A 19,365-nucleotide genomic window follows, 5' to 3' on the forward strand; every position below is an offset into this window, starting at 1 on the left:
GGATTCAGTCAGAGACACACCTTTATTGTGAAAGTCAACATAAAAATAAGGCACACTGGGAAATGAAGAGATGGAAAATCGCCACCGGAGCCACAGACCTGACCCTCCCCTCGCAAAAGAACTCCTGCACCCCGATACTTTTCTGCAAAAGTGACCCCTAAAATCCGTAATACACACACACAGAGACACCTCTTCCAGTTCTTGAGATTTTGTTCTTCCAGAAGGGCCCCCCAGTTACACAGGGAAGCATTTGTAGGCTGTAAGGCCCCGGTTTTGCCAACCTGGGCCCCTCCATATGCTTTTGGACTACACCTCCCATCAGCCCCGGCCAGCAGAGGCTGATGGGAGTTGTAGTCCAAAAACATCTGGGGAGCCCAGGTTGGAAAAGACTGCTTTGGGTCATTCCCCATCCCAATGGGAACTGTGCTACCTGATGAACTTCATAGAGATTAGTGGGTCTCCAGCTGTTTCTGGACTACAACTCCCATCATCCCTAGTTAGAAGGAGCAATGGTCAGGGATGGTGGGAACTGTAGCCCCAAAGCACCTGGAGACCCAAGTTTGAGAAACACTGATCTAGATGATACCAAAACGTCTTCCAACAAACCTGGACCAGGGATGGACTGTGTCCCTATAACTCCCTTTAATTTGTTTTAATTCATTTAAATCATTGTGAACCACCCTGGGACCTTAGGGTGAAGGGTGGGTAATAAACCAATCATAATTACCACCATCATACCGTATTTTTCGCTCTATAAGACGCACCAGACCACAAGACGCACCTGGTTTTTGGAGGAGAAAAACAAGGAAAAAAATATTCTGAATCTCAGAAGCCAGAACAGCAAGAGGGATCGCTGTGCAGTGAAAGCAGCAATCCCTCTTGCTGTTCTGGCTTCTATGATAGCTGTGCAGCCTGCATTCACTCCATAAGATGCACACACATTTCCCCTTACTTTTTAGGAGGGAAGAAGTGAGTCTTATAGAGCCAAAAATACGGTATTTTTAAAAAACACATACGATCTCAAATGAGACCCAGAGATCAATTTCCCCCTTGCCATCTTCCCATTTATTAGGAGAGACGTCTGTGTCTCGCCCTGTCATCTCTCCTCTGGGGGAGCAACTGTGCCCCCCACTTCCAGTAGCCAAGCACCCCCTCCCCCCTCAGTCAACATCCCATCTTTATTCCTGGGGTGCATAGTGGGCAATGCAAAACCATCCATCTGGTCGTTCACATAGTTGAGTAGGAAGGCAGGCTGGACCCCCCCATCCCATTAGAGACGGGATGGGGCCCCCCCAGCCACCACCACGGTCTCCCCTGTGATGTAGTCGGCGTCCGGGGAACAGAGGAAGGAGACTATGCCAGAGCAGTCCGTCGGCTCTCCCATCCTAAGGAAGAGAGGGAGGAAAGGGAAACAATCCGGTTAGCGGGCATTCCTGGAGGAAGTTAGGCAAAGAAAGGATGGGGCTTAGTTGGAGGGACATGAAACAAGCCCACAGGATCAGGCCAAGGGCCCATCTAGTCCAGCATTCTGTTCTCACAGCGGCCAACCTGATGCCTTTTAGGACGCCTGCAAGCCGGACCTGAGCGCAACAGCACTCTGCTCACATGACATTCCCCAGCGAGTGGTTTTCTGTGGCCTCCTGACAGTGGAGGCAGAATATAGCCGTTGTCCAAGGGCCGGGCCGGGGAAAAGGAGGTGGCAGAGCCCAGTGGGGAAAGGAGATGAGGCCGAGGAATTGGAGGCAGGAGGGAGAAAGGTGAATCTAGGTAAGAGGAAGAAGATGGTGCCAACAAGGCCTGTGGGTAACCAACCCCCAATCCAGGCCTAGATTTCTTTGTTGTTCAACCCGGAACGACCGGAGCTGACAGATCACTCTAAAGTCTTGGGACGCTTGGATGTCCCTCGTTCCATTTCATTATCATTCTGTAAGTTTCTGCATCACCACCACTGCCCTGCTCTGCTCTGCCTTCCTGCGTAACCTGGAGAATTTCCAGAAGCAATTCCACAATTGCCACATGTGCAATTTTCTGCAGTTGTCAGTTTGCTTCTTTTCTCTCTTCCCTCTTTTTTTTTTTTTAATTAGGCAACTAAAGCGCCTGAGAACCCTGATGTAATAACGATGCTTGCTTTTCGTGCACTGTTTAAACCAATGCGCAAATGTGCTGGGGCGCATTTGGGGGGGGCAGGAAGCACGCATGTGCACATGCGCAGTGGGCCAAGCAGAACACAGAAATAAAATTTTAAAAATGAAAGCATGGTAAGATTGCCAAGTACTCCATGCACAGAGTCAGGTTATTATAAATCCTCAAGGCCTGAGGAGACATTTCAGTTGTGAGCGGAATGAAGTTTGTAATCCCAGCCCATGGGGTTCCCAATTAATTTGTTACATTTGCATCCTACCTCCAAGAAGCTCAAAGTTCTTCTCCCCCTCCCCATTTTAACAACCCTGTGAGGGAGGTTAGACTGAGAGGGAATAACTGGCCTAAGATCACTCAGTGAGTTTAATTATTTGAACCCTGGTCTCCCAGGAACTAGCCAGACACTAAGCAGCAGAGAGAACTTTGTTGGAAGAAAGAACTGTTCAGTCTTGGTTACCTCTAAGCTGAGGATGTTTTTAAGGGTGCCGTGATCTTTAATTCAAAATGTTATGTCTTTCGCACCTGGACCTGCATGGGTTCAAGTCAAGGGGAAAAACTGAGGCCGCATTTGGGCCTTTTTAGTTTGTTTAAAGGTATGTCAGGGTGGTGGGGAGGAGAGATGACAGACGTGTATAAAAATTATGCACGGTTTGGAGAAAGTGGATAGAGAAATGTTTTTCTCCCTCACTCATAATACTAGAATTCGCGACCATCCAACGTAGCTGAATATTGCTAGCTTCACAGCCAGGCAAAAGGAATTACTTTTTCACACAATGAACAGTTAAACTTTGAAATTTTGCCCCCTGCCCGCAAGAGGTGGCGACGGCCACCCATTTGAATAGCTAATAAAGAGGATTAGACAAAATTCATTACCCGCGGCCCTGTGGGATATCTTCAGGAGAAGAAAAGGCTAAGGAGTAAACCCGACACAAATCTGGAATGAAGTTCCTAAGGGGGTTGGATGGCGCCTTGTAAGTCTCCTTCCGGCAACTCCTGCAGCCAGGCTGCTGCCAAACATATTGCTCTGCTTTATTTTGGACCACATCAGCCAGGCTGAGAGGGGGGGTCTTGTTGTCTGGCAGCCCAGGACCCCCAGACACACCACCCAGGCCTGCGCCCCAGAGAGGCCATTTTGGTTGCTGCTAACGCAGCAGAAACCATGCTGGAGGCAGCAGTTACAAGTTGCGGGTCTCTGCAGCCGCAGCGGGTGTTGCGATTCTCCAGTGGTTCGACTCTGCCCACGGAGGCACACTCCATTGTCTTTCGAGACAGATGGATGCAAAAAATGAGACAAATTCATGGGGAGAATAAGGCGATCAAACTGCTTGCAAGTTTCCCCTAGGGGAATCAGGTTGGCCACTGTGAAATCAGCCCTTGGCCTGATCCAGCTACAGAGATCTCCTCCTGCTCTTCTTCAACCAGCCTCAAATCCGTCTGCCCATTCTAGAGTCCACCGGGTGGCCGTTGGCTCCCAGATGAATTTCCCTAGGCGACAGCACCACCTATAGGGTCAAACTCCTGCAACCCCATTCCCCGGCCCTCGACTCCAGCCTCTCACACCACTGTTGCCAGCACCGAGAGCCCATACGAGGAAGGGGCACCTCTCCCCATATGACCCTGACCCTGCAATTATCCTCTGAGGCCCTTCTTTGCGTGCCTCCTCTGTGAGAGCCCTGGAGGGCAGCAACATGAGAACGGGCTTTTTCTGCGGTGGCTCCCTGCTTGTCGGATGCTCTCCCCAGAAAGGCCTGCCTGGCACCTTCCTTACATACCTTGACTTTTCTCCCAGATCTTTGTTTAAATAGCCAATCTATGGCCTTTCAAACCTTGCAGGGTTTGAAAAAACTGCTGCTTGTCATGTCATGTACTTTTTGTGTTTTTATATTGTAAACTGCTCTTTGATACTCAGATGACAGGTGGTATAGATATTTAATAAATAAATGGCCTGCAGGTTGTGCCAGGACTCAGCCTAGCTGGAGCAGTTTAAGCCACCCCGTGGGATACTGTGGGGCCTTATTCCACATCCATCTTGCTCAGTGTTGTCTACTCTAGGCGGCAGCAGCTCTCTAAGGGTTGGGAGGAGGGGGTAGGCAAGAGGGCTGGACCGTGTGCTCCAGAACAGGGGCTCTCTTCAAGCATAATTGCAGTGTGTGCGTGTTGGGGTTCTTTTTGTGGGTGGGTAGGGTGGAGTTCCGCGGGTGGCGCTGCGGGTTAAACCACAGAGCCTAGGACTTGCCGATCAGAAGGTTGGCGGTTCGAATTCCCGTAACGGGGTGAGCTCCTGTTGCTCAGTCCCTGCTCCTGCCAACCAAGCAGTTCGAAAGCACGTCAAAAGTGCAAGTAGATAAATAGGTACCACTCCAGCGGGAAGGTAAACGGCGTTTCCGTGCGCTGCTCTGATTCGCCAGAAGTGCCTTAGTCATGCTGGCCACATGACCCGGAAGCTGTACGCCAGCTTCCTCAGCCAATAAAGTGAGATGAGAGCCACAACCCGAGTTGGTCACGACTGGACCTAATGGTCAGGGGTCCCTTTACCTTTACCTAGGGTGGAGTTCATTGCTGTGGAGGAAAGGGTTAAACCTCCGCACCCCATGACCTGTGACACCCCCACACACACACCAGTAACTGCCCGCCCCATTTCCACATTGCAATCAGGCTTGCAAAAAAATGGTTTTTGTAGGAGACTTTTCCAAAAAAACCTAATGGCTCCGTGTTTGCAGCAGGCGGGTTTCCACGATACTTGCAGAGAGTGCAGCTGGGGAAAGGAGGGAAGGGTTAAACCTCCTCTGTCAAACTGTGCGCTCCGTAAAAATCATCCCCGCCACCCACTTCCATGCATTTATAGCCTTTTCCCCAGCCTTTACTGCTGTGGGTTTGGAGTGGCGGCAGGAAGCGAGTGAATCCGTGCGTCTGGGGAGGGGCTGTAGTTTGGCAGCAGAGCGCCCCCCCCCCGCTCTGAACACAATTCAAGGTTTTTAGGCTTATCATAAGCTCGTTTAATAATAATAATAATAAAGATCGCACAATGTATTAACGTTTTGTCACTCGCTTTCATACCGAACCTCGAGATAGGGCTGGGAATGAATGTTCCCGGACTGAAATCCAGGAGAGCGGCTGCCAGCCACAGTTGACGATACTGAGTTAGGTGGCCCCCTATAGGGCTGACTCAGGGTGAGGTGGTTTTGGATGTACAGCACATTCTGCATGCAGCGGTGTGCTATGTGCACCCGAGCGCGCCAGCTGGGGCCCCATCCGCGGTAGGCCCCGGAAGGCTCTCCACAAAAGAATGCGGCTCTCGGTTTGAGAACGGCTCCCCAATTCTGCCCCTAACAAACGCCGAACGGCTCAGGACCGCAATACCTCAAGGATCGCCTCTCCCCATATAAACTGACACAGATTCTTGTGTTCATCTTCTGAGGCGCTTCTTCATGTGGCTCCTCCGTCAGAGGTCTAGAGGGCAGCAATACAGTGGTACCTCGGGTTAAGTACTTAATTCGCTCCTGAGGTCCGTACTTAACCTGAAACTGTTCTTAACCTGAAGCACCACTTTAGCTAATGGGGCCTCCTGCTGCTGCCACGCCGCCGGAGCACGATTTCTGTTCTCATCCTGAAGCAAAGTTCTTAACCTGAAGCACTATTTCTGGGTTAGCGGAGTCTGTAATCTGAAGCATATGTAACCTAAAGCGTATGTAACCCGAGGTACCACTGTACAAGAACGGGCCTTCTCTGTGGTGGCTCCCTGTTTGTGGGATGCTCTCCCCAGGGAGATTCGCCTGGCGCCTTCATTATACACCTTTAGGCACCAGTCAAAAAAACCATTCCTCTTCAACCATGCCTTTTGCTGTTTAATATTCTACAGGCTTTTAAATTTGTTTGTGGGAGGTGGGGTTTCGTTGCTTCCGTTTTGATCATTTACTTGTGCTCTTATCTTGGGGTTTTTGTTGTTGTTTTTTTAAATAATCTGAACCTCCCCAAGATCTTTTGATGAAGGGTGGCATATAAACCCAATAAATAAATAAATAAATAAATAAATAAAGCTAGAGAGACACCAGCGACCAGAAGTGGGACTTTTGGCATACAGATCAGACCCCCTCTGACACAGCCAAGCCCCATTCCTCAGATGCATTCCACTAGAAAAAAAGTTAGAAGGTAAAGGTAAAAGACCCCTGGATGGTTAAGTCCAGTCAAAGGCGACTATGGGGTTGCAGCGCTCATCTGACTTTCAGGCCAAAGCAGCTGGCATTTGTCCGGAGACAACTTTCCGGGTTGTGTGGCCAGCATGACTAAACCGCTTCTGGCGCAACGGGACACCGTGACGGAAACCAGAGCGCACTGTTTACCTTCCTGCCGCAGTGGTATCTATTTATCTACTTGCACTGGTGTGTTTTTAACTGCTAGGTTGGCAGGAGCTGGGACAGAGCAATGGGAGCTCACCCCACCACGGGGATTCGAACTGCCGATCTTCTGATCAGCAAGCCCAAGAGGCTCAGTGGTTTAGGCCACAGTGCCACCTGCAGAACGCCTAGAACAAGAGTGGGGAATGGTATCTCCCCAGCAGCCCAGCCCCTCTGCATCCTGCCCCACAGGAGAGTCAGATCTGAGAAGGGGGCGCAGCCACCCACCTGGCCCAGCCCCCCCTTTTAACCTGCCCGCAAATGATGTTGCATATGTCAAGTGGGTGGGGCCAAAAATGGTTCACCACCCCTGTGGTTAGAAGGCAGGCTCCAGAGACAACGGCTTGGATGGGCTTGTGCCCAACATTAGTGGGTGGGCGAGGGGCTTCTTTTAAAGGGGCCTCAGGGCCCGGCAGCCAATTCAAGTGCTGTGGTACAGTCCCCTCGGATTCCGTTTGAGATCCATAGCTGGCCCACAGACCTGCTGACTGGTGGGTGTTTGTTTGTGTAGTGAACGTTACCTCCGTATCCTCATGGTTTCCATCAATTTGTCCCCCATGGTTTTGTCCTGCCAGAGCTGGAAAGAGAAGATGCCCAGTCAGTTTGCCTCTATGATAAAACCAATACCCTGAATTTGTGCCTGTAGGTGAAGACATAAAAAAAATAAAAATAAAAACCCAGCACAATTACGACAGATTTCAACTTCTGTTGACTTTGGGTTGGATTCAGACAGACAGCACTGCTCTAAAAATTTCTGTCTTCGTGGGAGTCCAAGTCCAGCCCGAATTCAACGAGGCTCGCTCCCAGTTTTAAGTGTGTATAAGATCAGAGCTGCAGTTAGTTACACCTCGCTCCCGTTGAAATCTATGCCGTCAGAGGGTAGGGTGCAAGTGAAACGCTTTAAAAAATAATACATTATAGAATAAAATAAATAAAAAACCAGAAAATTAAAACAGACAGAAGGGGCAGATAAAGAATCTCATTAAAACCCCCAAGAAACAGGAATATCTTGTCAGGTGGAATGAAGTGGAACAGACCTCTTCACCTCGGTCTTTGACACTTGAAACGATCCGTTTTCAGAACCCACCCTATTCCTGCGATTGTGATCTGTTCTGACTGCTTTACATTTTTAACTGTTGCAACCCAGCCTGGGAACGGTTGATGAACAGCTGGTAATAAATGTGGTTATAAACATAATCTTTCCAGGCAGGGAGTTCCAAAAGCTGGTCACTGACACACGAGACGGCTCTCTCTCTCTCCCCGCCCCCCATGCCCCAGCCAGGGGTACCTCAGGTAAAGGTGGGACATGTGAAAGATTGCAAAGGGTGGGCAGGATCTCTCACAAGAAGCACGCACGCACACTGCAGCATGGGTTCTGTGATGGCGGAAGAAAGGCAAGGGATAAATACCATATTTTTCGCTCTATAAGACGCACCAGACCATAAGACGCACCTAGTTTTTGGAGGAGGGGGAAAAAAATATTCTGAATCCCAGAAGCCAGAACAGCAAGAGGGATCGCTGCGCAGCGAAAGCAGCGATCCCTCTTGCTGTTCTGGTTTCTGGGGTAGCTGCGCAGCCTGCATTCGCTCCATAAGACGCACACACATTTCCCCTTACTTTTTAGGAGGGAAAAAGTGAGTCTTATAGCGCAAAAAATACGGTAAATAAACACAGGAGGCACCTACGTCCACAGCTTCCCCGATACTCACAGCTGAGCTGAACTTGGTGCGGATCAGGCCGGGAGCCAGTGCGTTGATGCGGATGTTTCTGGGGCCGAGTTCAGAAGCCAGGGTGTGCGTGAGGCCCAGGAGTGCTGTCTTGCTGACGTTGTAGGGGCCCAATCCCTAAGAGGAGGAAGAGATTTCAGGAGGCTGACAAGACCGTTCCCCTAAGGTGGCATTCTTCAACCATGGGCACCCAGATGTTGTTGCACCGCAACTTCTGTCCTCTTCCTTGGGGAAGGGATGCAGGCCATCAATGTGGATGGCTTTCAAAATTCAGGGAGGAGAAGGCTATCAATGTTTACTAGCAATAGCTCCAGCTTGGCAGAGCCATTCCTGAGTTGGAACCAGTTGCTGGGAATCGCAAGAGTGGATGGCGTTGGTGAAATGATGTCCTGCTTGCATTTTTTAATATATAATTTTTATTAAATTTTCTGTCTTACAATTTAAAGTATTCATTTATACATCCTTAAGATACCAGTGACTTACCTTCCTCTCTTTCCATGGTTCATTTTACATATCATAAATCCCTGCATATTTTACAGAAACTTCAGTTTTCCATTATAACAACCATCATAACTAACTTACACTGTTGAATTTATCTTAATGCTGCCGGTGTTTTCAGCTGTACACAGTTATTTCCCGTATATTCAATAAACGTTTTCCAATCTTCTCTAAACATATGTTATTCTTGTTCTCTTATTCTATATGTTAAGTATGCAAGCTGTGGATATTCTGTCAACTTAAGTTGCCATTCTTCTTTAGTTGGGACCTCACTCGTTTTACATTTTTGGGCTAACAAAACACGGGCCACAGTAGTGGCATACATAAATAACCTTTTGTGACACCCGGGAATTTCAGTCTGAATTATCCCCAACAAAAAGGACTCTGTCTGGTTTTTTGGGGGGAAAGCACTTTTAAACATTGTTTTCAATTTGTTATGGATCATTTCCCGGTACTCTTTTAACCTTTTACAAGTCCACCACATATGAAAGAACATTTCCTCCACCTCTTTGCATCTCCAGCACTTATCTGATTCAGTCTTATACATCTTAGCAAGCCTACTCAGAGTTCAACACCATCTGTAAATAATTTTCAGGTAGTTCTCCTTCAAAGAACAAGATGCTGTAAACTTCAAGTCACTTTTCCAGAGTTTTCCCCAGAGGTTAAAATCTATATTGTGACCTATTTCCTATTGGGGCATCTGGTTGGTCACTGTGAGAATAGGACGCCGGATTAGATGTGCCGCTGGCCTGATCCAGCAGCTGGGATCTCCTAATGTTCTTACTACAGGAAGGGATGGGGAAGGTCTAGACCCAGAAGGACAAGGACAACATTGGCAGAGGAATGGAAAACAGCTGACTCACCGGAAACGGGGAATAAGCAGCGATGGAGGAGACGATAACGATGGAGCCGCCTCTGTAAGAAAAAAGCAGGTTAACAAGAGCGAATGAGGATGGAGGCTGAGAGGAGTCATGATGGGGACCACGTAAGGTGAGGCGGACATCTGAAAGGAAAATTCGGCTGCAGAAGTGAGCCCTGAGGAAGGGTGACGGTGTCAGGACCAGGGAGAGGGGTGGAGTTCACCTCAGAAAAGTTGCTTGTGGTTCAAGTGTTGGCCATGGATCAGTGAGTCTTGGGTTCAAATCTCCGCTCCGCCATGTAACTCACTGAGTGCTTTGGGGTCCATTATCACCTGAGAAATCAAACCTATCCATTCTGAAGGAAATCAGCCCTGAGTGCTCACTGGAAGGACAGATCCTGAAGCTGAGGCTCCAGTACTTTGGCCACCTCATGAGAAGAGAAGACTCCCTGGAAAAGACCCTGATGTTGGGAAAGATGGAGGGCACAAGGAGAAGGGGACGACAGAGGACGAGATGGCTGGACAGTGTTCTCAAAGCTACCAGCATGAGTTTGACCAAACTGCGGGAGGCAGTGGAAGACAGGAGTGCCTGGCGTGCTCTGGTCCATGGGGTCACGAAGAGTCGGACACGACTAAATGACTAAACAACAACAACATCACCTGAGAAAATGGTTGGTGGTTACTGTTCCCTGAACCCACAGAGGGACTGAAAAAGTCTCAAACAAGGGTGTTGGCCATGAGGTCTAGCCACATGGCCTCAACTCTGTATCAGATGAAGGGCTACCGAGTCCCTCCCAATAATTCCTCAGATGTGCTCCATAGTTCCCCCCAAATGTCAGTGGCCAAGCCACTGAATAGCTTCTGGCCCGCCTTTATGAAAGGTGACCTTCTCCGCAAGTCCCACAGGTCAACAGAATGGAGGCCTTTCCCCATCAATAGAAGGTGGGTGGACACAGGAAGGGCTACAGAAGTGGGAAGTTTCACAATGAGGACCAGAAACTTGAAGCAGACATGAAGTGTGACATGGAGCCTAGGCGAGGAGCCAGAAGCTCACCACAAAACAGGTGGACTTGCAAGGAGATCTTCGTGGTTATCTGCTTGATCGGCGACCGGAATATAGACAAGAAATTTATCATTGCCACAGAAGACCCCTTGCCCAACCGCCAAGTTGCCTCTTCCACAAAACACAAGCACAAAAACTCACCCCCTTTTCTCCATGTGAGGTACGACCAGTTTGATCAGCAGGGCTGCGGCCTTCACGTTGATGTCGAAAATCTAATCGAAGATAAAAGGAAGGTGGAAAAGACTTTTCAAAAACCGGTCGCTTGCAAACCTCTCCCACCCACTGCCTAATCACTTTCCCCCTTCATTGTTTTCGTATAATTTATATATCGCTTGGCTGTAAAAACAACAACAAAACCCTCAAAGCGGGTTTACAGGAAGCTAAAGGCAATAAAATCAAGAAAAAATTCACAACCATACTTCATACACCCACCCACCCTGCTCTCTGAAACAAGGAGCTGAGAGAGGTCTTCTCTCCCTGATCAGGAGGGATGAACTGGCCATCCAGTCCCCCACAGGGCAATGGAGTACCAGGATTTATTTATTTATTTATTGGATGCGGGTGGTGCTGTGGGTTAAACCACAGAGCCTAGGACTTGCCGATCAGAAGGTTGGTGGTTCGAATCCCCGCGACGGGGTTTGCTCCTGTTGCTCGGTCCCTGCTCCTGCCAACCTAGCAGTTTGAAAGCACGTCAAAGTGCATGTAGATAAATAGGAACTGCTCCTGCAGGAGGGTAAACGGCGTTTCCGTGCGCTGCTCTGGTTTGCCAGACGCGGCTTAGTCATGCTGGCCACATGACCCGGAAGCTGTACGCTGGCTCCCTCGGCCAGTAAAGCGAGATGAGCGCGGCAACCCCAGAGTCGTCTGCGACAGGACCTAATGGCCAGGGGTCCCTTTACCTTTATTATTATTATTATTATTATTATTATTATTATTACACACAGCCTTCCCCTCCACGGAACTCAAGGCACATAGCTCTCCTCCCCATTTCACCCTCACAGCAGCCCTGCAAAGTAGGCTTAAGCTGAGAGCGAGTGTGAATGGATGGGACCCGACATGAGGCAGCTTCCTGCATCCCAGCCTTGGTTCGAGCAACACTGTGTTTCCCAGAAGCCTCTGCTCTATGCCAACTGTGCCGCTTCACCCCACTGGCCGAGCTCATGCCCCTTTCCTGCCCCGAGGGGCTCATCCTCAGCACCTCAGTCCTTTCCCTCCGCCCGCCCCGAACCCCTTACCTTGTCCCAGACTTCTTCTGTGGCATCCAGAGTGGAGCCAAAAAAGGGATTCACTGCCGCGTTGGAGACCAGTATGTCGATTCCTCCGTGGCGCTCCAGGGCCTGCAGCACAAGGCACAGAATGAGCAATGCGAACACACTACGAATATAATCAATAATAATAATAATAATAATAATAATAATAATAATAATAATTTATTATTTATACCCCGCCCATCTGGCTGGGTTTCTCCAGCCACTCTGGGCGGCTTCCAATGGAATATTAAAATACAAAAGCCTATTAAACATTAAAAGCTTCCCCAAACAGGGAATCTCTGTTTAAAAACCAAGCCCTTCACAGAACATCAGGAGAGCCTGGCTGCCTTCTAGTCACAGAACCATACAATTATAGAGTTGGGACCCCCAAAGGACATCCAGCCCAACCCCCTGCCATGCACCCAGTCTTCACAGTGGCCAACCAGATGTTGTCTGAAAGAGACCTTGAAGTGGCAGTTTTTAGGATGTTTTTAAGTGTTTTCAGTTTTGTTTTTGGAAAAAAATTGTTTTATTATGAATATGTTTCCTTCGGAAGGAAAGGTGGGCTATAAGCTGAATACAGTAAATAAACCAATGTTAATAATACACGCAACATCCCGCTTCGCAGCACCCCACCCCTCGACAAACATTTCAATCCTACGGGATGCAGATCTGACACAGAGCTGCCCTGTTTGTAACGCAATGAAATTTCTCCTTGCCTGGGAGCAAGCAGAAGCCGAAAAACAGGTCTAGCGACAGATATCTTTGGATAGGAGCTGTTGGAAAAGGCATGTGCACAAAAGCATGTGGCAAAAATAATCTTGGAAGCTGTACCGCTAGAATTCCCAGCGCCCTCAACAAACTACAGTTCCCGGGATTCTTTGGAAGAAGCCCCATGCTTCAAATGTGTTTTATTAAACGTACAACGCTTACGCTGCCATAGGGCACAGCCACCTCCCCCTGCTCCTCCTGATTCTGAAACCAAAGAGTCATTTATCAGTGCCAGTCAAACCAGGGATACCCCATTCCTGGGAATCTATAGGTCTCCTGTTTCCCCATACTTGGGAGACGAGAGCCAGCAAGTCCCCTTTAAAGAGAGATTTGTATAGTCCAACTCCTCCTGAGAGTTGGAGGGGGTCAAAGTAGGAGCTCCACCCGCCGCAGAGAGAAAGGCCATTTGCTCTCTTGAAATCAGAGCAGAGGAGAATTTCAGGATAGCATAAAATAATAAATAATAATAATAATAATAAAATAATAATAATAATTTATTATTTATACCCCACCCATCTGGCTGGGCTTCCCCAGCCACTCTGGGCGGCTTCCGACAAAATATTAAAATACCGTAATACATTAACTTAAAATAAACTTGACCCTCTTCGGTTGGGGAATCGGGGAGAAGAGGAACAGAAAAGGGAGTGTGTAGGGAAGGCTCAGCCCCAGAGATTTTGGTGCCTGAGGTCGGTGGGTGGGTGGGAAAACCTACAGAGCTTTCGACTAATCAAGGTGCAATCTTCCAGAACGTTCTCCTGCGCAAGCCTCGGCTTCTCTGGGCCAACATGGCCAGGCTGCCTCTGTGCGAGACCTACAAAATGGCTGCCTGGAGGATTCTGGGAGTTTTCTAGGCTGCCTACTCTGCTTGCAGCCATTAGCTTTGCCGTCACCCGTCTGGAGGGCACCCAAGAGTCTTGGAGCGGCACGTTGCAGGAGAAGACGGAGACGGATGGTGGGCGTCCACCATTACTGGTCATCCTATGAAGGGACCCTGGAGGGCGCAGTTCAAAACCCACCATTCTCATTCTGAGGCGGGCCACCATAAACAAGAAAATAGGCCGCATCCGTGCCATAAATTGAAATCATAGTACTTTAAGCCAGCATTTCCCAACCTTGGGCCTCCAGCTGTTTTTGGACTACAACTCCCATAATCCTCAGCTAGCAAGACCAGTGGTCAGGGATGATGGGAATTGTAGTTCGAAAAACAGCTGGAGGCCCAAGGTTGGGAAACACTGCTTTAAGCAGTCGTGGCTTCCCCCAGAGAATCCTGGGAACTGAAGTTTATGAAAGGTGCTGAGAATTATTAAGAGACCCCCCCAATTCCCCACACAAAACTACAATTCCCAGAGAAACGATTGCTAAACCACGGTAGCTCCGTGAGGGGAACAATGCTCAGTACTCCAAACTACAGTTCCCAGGATTCCTTGGGGCGAAATCATTCAGTGCTTTAAATATGCTTTCCCCCCCACCCCCTCAAAAAATCCTTGGCTCTCACCGCGTTGATAAGGCGCTGTCTGTCTTCGGCCTTCCCCACATGGCACACCAACCCCGACACACTCAGGTTCTCCGTTTGTAGCTCAGCGATGGCCCGGTCGACGTTGGTTTGCTTACGGCTGCTCACAACCACGTGGGCGCCATCTTGGGCCAGGCGGCGGGCAATTGCTAGACCAATTCTGTCAAGAATGCATAAGTTTCTTGAGGAAATAAAGGAGGCGGGGGGGGGGGGGACTGTCTCCCCAGAAAAGGAGCTGGGAACCTAAGCCTACCCTGGTTTTCAGCACAAAGCTGGATATATTTATTACTGCTGTTTATATAGTACAGTGATACCTTGGTTTGACAAACCTAGACAGCATCTTAAAAAGTAGAGACATCACCTTGCCAACAAAGGTCCATATAGTAAAAGCTATGGTTTTCCCAGTAAGTGATGTATGGAAGTGAAAGCTGGACTATAAAGAAGGCTGATCGCCGAAGAATTGATCCTTTTGAATTCTGGTGCTGGAGGAGACTCTTGAGAGTCCCATGGACTGCAAGAAGATCAAACCTCTCCATTCTGAAGGAAATCAGCCCTGAGTGCTCACTGGAAGGACAGATCCTGAAGCTGAGGCTCCAATACTTTGGCCACCTCATGAGAAGAGAAGACTCCCTGGAAAAGACCCTGATGTTGGGAAAGATGGAGGGCACAAGGAGAAGGGGACGACAGAGGACGAGATGGTTGGATAGTGTTCTCGAAGCTACCAGCATGAGTTTGACCAAACTGCGGGAGGCAGTGGAAGACAGGAGTGCCTGGCGTGCTCTGGTCCAGGGGGTCATGAAGAGTCGGACACGACTAAACGACTAAACAACAACACCTTGGTTTACAACCATAATCTGTTCCGGAGGTCCAGTTGTAAACCAAAACAGGTTGTAACCCAAGGCACGCTTTCGCCAATGGGGCCTCCAAAAAAAATGGGTTGTAATGATAATAAAAAGGGTTGTAATTCAAAAAAAAGGGACACACACTTCAGGGTTTGACGTGGTTGTAATCCAAAACGGTTGCAAACCAAGCTACCACTGTACTATTGATGTGCAGAAGACTTGGAGAATCGGTCTAGGTCCCTGCCCTGAGGAGATTACAATCTATAGTTCAACATGGTGTGTGTGCGTGTCTGCAATTCATAGGAAGGGAAGAGAAGCAATGCCAGTCCAAGATGGTGACCGAGGCAAAGGACAAGATACCCCGCCTTTCTGTTCCTTGTATAGAAGCCAGCTAGATTGGCAGCTGAATCTTACAGATAGCTCAGCTGCCAGAGCATGAGACTCTTAATTCCACGGTCGTGGGTTTGAACCCCACATTGGGCAAGATTACTGCAATGCAGGGGGTTGGACTAGAGGACCGCCGGGGTCCCTTCCAACTATGATTCTATCTTATGGCCTGTTTACACCATACACTGAAAGTGCTGTGATACCACGTTAAACTCCCAAAGAATCTTGGGATCTGTAATTTAAGGGTGCCAAGCGCTGTTAGGCGACCCCAACTCCCCACACAAAGCTACAGTTTCCGGAGTGGTTTAAAAATGTTCCCTCTAATTAGTTAATCATTGAGAGCTGGTTGTAATTTAGTGGCCAACAGCCTAATCCTGTGAATGTTTACTCAGAAGGAAGTTCCATTATATTCAACAGGGTTTATCACTGGTTAATTGCTGAAAGCCCTTGGGTCAAATCTCAGCAGGATCATTAACCTTCAACCCATGGCTGTGTACGCACCATGGACCTGAACCCCCCAGCCCCCCAAATCCTGGGAACTGTAGTTTACCACTCACAGAGCTACAGTTCCCAGCATCCTTAAACCAGTTTCAGGGATCAGGGGTAGTGTGTCTCGACCAAAATTGATACAATTGTGCCCAAAATGAGCACCAGTGGCAACACTGCTTCTCTGCCACCTGAGGCAGTGGTCTCCACCTGCCTAATGCCTGGGCCGGTTCTCAAAGGGATTCTCGGTGTGTGCATGAACACCAGCTAAAATGCATGATGCGTTTGCAGTCATGATCTTAAGAGACCCGATCCAGGCACTTTTCAGGGGAAACAACTGCTCATCTTTTCAGGAAAGGACTCTTAATGGAAGGTGCAAAACTTTGTTCATTGAAAACACACGATTAAAACAAAAATGCTAAGCATACTGATCTTTAGAAGCAGAGCTGCATACGGCTTTTAGGAAACACTATCTTATAAAGACTTTGAATCGGATGCTTTGGAGGGTTTTAAAAATCTCCGTTAAAACTCGGGTGGGTTCCCGTTCAGCAACAATACACACACACACACACTTATCCCTTAAGCAGAGCGGCAAGAATCCTCTTTTTGTCTCCTCTTCAAACCCGATCCCGAGGGCTTAACGCGACTCGGAGATTAGCCGTGAAGACTTCCCCTCCCTCAATTCCACCGCCAGCGAAAGATGCGCCGGGGCAAGAGTGCCACTGAGAGCGCGCAGAGTGCTTCTGCCTCGCCGGCACCCAGTTCCCCCCTGCAAAAAAAAAAAAAGCAACTCCTTCCAGAAAAGGAGCCGAGCCCCAGCGGAGCTTACCCCTCGGTGGAGGCGGTCACCAAGGCCACCTTGTCGGCGAGGGTCCCCCGCGCCTTGGCCCCGGTGCTATTCATCCTCAGGAGGCGACCGAGCGCTTGCTTGGGCTGCGCGGAGCTGGCGAGGGCGCGCAACATCCTGGCCTCGCGTGGGTCCCGCCTCCCGTGGACTCTGGCGCCTGCAAAAAGTCCAAAGTGGCGAGCGTCCAAATCCAGCCTCCTCGCCTCTTCTCCTCCTTCTCTAACTTAGCACCGCCTGCATTGCAACAGATCCGTTTGCGTTTGCATTGCATTGCATTGCAACATTGGGCTCTTGCCCAAATCAGGGCTCAAATCTGCCCTTTGCTCGCTTTCCGGCTGTGCGTCGACTCCTTTGCAACAAAGGATCGCCGCCCCGCCCCCCAACTCCTCACCTGAGATCCTCTACCCGCGTGGGGAGAAACAGGAAGGGGAGCGCCCACTTAAGCAACCGAGGGCGGCTAAGAAGTGGGAGGGTTTTGTCCCTATTAAAGCACTTTCGCTTTAAATGGGGAGCGCGCGCGAGCGCCCTCTGGCGGCCGACAGCCGCGGCCGGGCCCGAGGGGAGAGGCGAGGGAGGGGCGAACGAGAGGAGGCCTTCCTAGCACCGCGATAACTCAGCGGGTGAGGCTCCCCGAAGCGGGAGGAGGGTAACCGGCGCGTCTCTGAAAGAGTCTCTGCTCACGCCGGATTCCCTGTAATTCGGGAAGGAAAGGGGAAAAATTGCATCCTGCAATTTTTTTTAATTGTATACCGCCTTTCGGAGAGCCAGAGTGGTGTAGTGGTTAAGAGCGGTGGACTCCTAATCTGGGGAACCGGGTTCGCGTCTCCGCTCCTCCACATGCAGCTGCTGGGTGACCTTGGGCCAGTCACACTTCTCTGAAGTCTCTCAGCCCCACTCACCCCACAGAGCGTTTGTTGTGGGGGAGGAAGGGAAAGGAGAATGTGAGCCGCTTTGAGACTCCTTCGGGTAGTGATAAAGCAGGATATCAAATCCAAACTCTTCTTCTTCTTCTTCTTCTTCTTCTTCTTCTCATTCTTCTTCTATGTTATTATAAACAAGGCGGTTTTTCAAACTGGAGAAACAACGACATAGACAGCAAAGATCCCACACGTAATAGCAATCTGATCCAATACAAAAAAAGTCACAGTAACTTTAAAAGTGAGAGATTTTACTTTCTTGGGCTCTATGATCACTGCAGATGGTGACAGCAGTCACGAAATTAAAAGATGCCTGCTTCTTGGGAGAAAAGCGATGACAAACCTAGACGGCATCTTAAAAAGCAGAGACATCACCTTGCCAACAAAGGTCCGTATAGTTCAAGCTATGGTTTTCCCAGTAGTGATGTATGGAAGTGAGAGCTGGACCATCAAGAAGGCTGATCGCCGAAGAATTGATCCTTTTGAATTCTGGTGCTGGAGGAGACTCTTGAGAGTCCCATGGACTGCAAGAAGATCAAACCTCTCCATTCTGAAGGAAATCAGGCAGTGGAAGACAGGCGTGCCTGGCGTGCTCTGGTCCAGGGGGTCACCAAGAGTCAGACATGACTAAACGACTCAACAACAACTACTACTACTTTAAAATAAACAACTTACAGCAAATAAAGCAATGTTCGATAACCCATCAGAAAATAATAGTAAACAGTAAAATTAAATATCAGCAAGTAATAATTAAACAGTTTACACTTATCAGTTACAATATAGAATCACTAAACTATAATCAGTGAAAATAACGGCAAGTCACAATGCATAAAATACCACGAAACATACAAAACCATCTCATTTATTTAGCCCCCCCAACTAAATAAATAATTGTGCTGTGCAAAACCAGCTGTGAAACACAGAGTGTCGGCAATCTAAAAATCTGGCTTCTGAAGTGAGCAGTTTAAAAAGTGTCAATAAGGCACTTAAGCAGTTAAGTAATAATAATTAAAAGCAGATCTAAGTAGATACTTATTTGAGGGTCTTGATGCTGAGACCTGAGATAAAACACAATTTTTTTTCCCCTTAGGGGGAAGCTGCCTTGTGCATCTCTGGATGAGTTGCTGCTCTGCTTCTTCTAGTCCAGTGGAGCAACCCCATTATTGGCACACTGAGAAAAACAGGCGGGTCAGGTCCCATCTGAGCAGTCCTGTGCCTAATTCTTACTCTTTCTTACATAAAAATGGGAGAAGAACCCAAAACCAACAGTCTATCTAATCCCACCAACCTGAGATGCTTATTGAAAAGCCACATATGGTAGGGTTGCCATATTCCCAAAAGTAAAAATCTGGACAAAGTTGTTCAGTGTTTTGGGGGTGGGGACATCTCCCAAATAAAAATAAGTTTTTTTCTGGATTTTCAAAGCATTTTTCTTTTTAAAAAATCGCCCTAGTTGCTCGGAAACCTATGTCTAGGTTTCCGAGCACAATTCAAAGTGTTGGTGTTGATCTTTAAAGCCCTAAATGGCCTCAAAGGCCCAGTAGACCTGAAGGAGCGTCTCCACCCCCATCATCCTGCCCGGACACTGAGGTCCGGCACCAAGGGCCTTCTGGCGGTTCCCTCATTGCGAGATGCAAAGCTACAGGGAACCAGGCAGAGGGCCTTCTTGCTA

The 19,365-nt window shown here is 48.8% G+C and overlaps 1 protein-coding gene across 2 annotated transcripts; it reads right to left on the reverse strand.

Annotated features, from left to right (window-relative positions):
- Nucleotides 1-3: 3 nt before the first annotated feature.
- On the reverse strand, nucleotides 4-17,300 carry LOC308462327 (dehydrogenase/reductase SDR family member 4-like). Of its 2 annotated transcripts, XM_080979983.1 has the most exons (9): nucleotides 17,168-17,300; nucleotides 16,759-16,933; nucleotides 14,197-14,374; nucleotides 11,916-12,017; nucleotides 10,822-10,892; nucleotides 9,622-9,673; nucleotides 8,243-8,377; nucleotides 7,055-7,110; nucleotides 4-1,385 (listed from the first exon to the last, which is right to left on the reverse strand). In XM_080979983.1, the coding sequence occupies exons 2-9, from the start codon at nucleotides 16,890-16,892 to the stop codon at nucleotides 1,271-1,273; spliced, it is 843 nt and encodes a 280-aa protein (XP_080836109.1). In that variant the 5' UTR covers nucleotides 16,893-16,933; nucleotides 17,168-17,300; the 3' UTR covers nucleotides 4-1,270. The 2 variants fall into 2 exon arrangements, with proteins under 2 accessions (XP_080836109.1, XP_080836108.1); XM_080979982.1 differs by lacking the exon at nucleotides 17,168-17,300 and having other exon boundaries at nucleotides 16,759-17,161.
- Between the last annotated feature and the right edge of the window lie 2,065 nt (nucleotides 17,301-19,365).

This window comes from Podarcis pityusensis, assembly GCF_964106645.2.
Source record: "Podarcis pityusensis genome assembly, chromosome: 13".
Lineage (NCBI taxonomy): Eukaryota > Metazoa > Chordata > Lepidosauria > Squamata > Lacertidae > Podarcis > Podarcis pityusensis.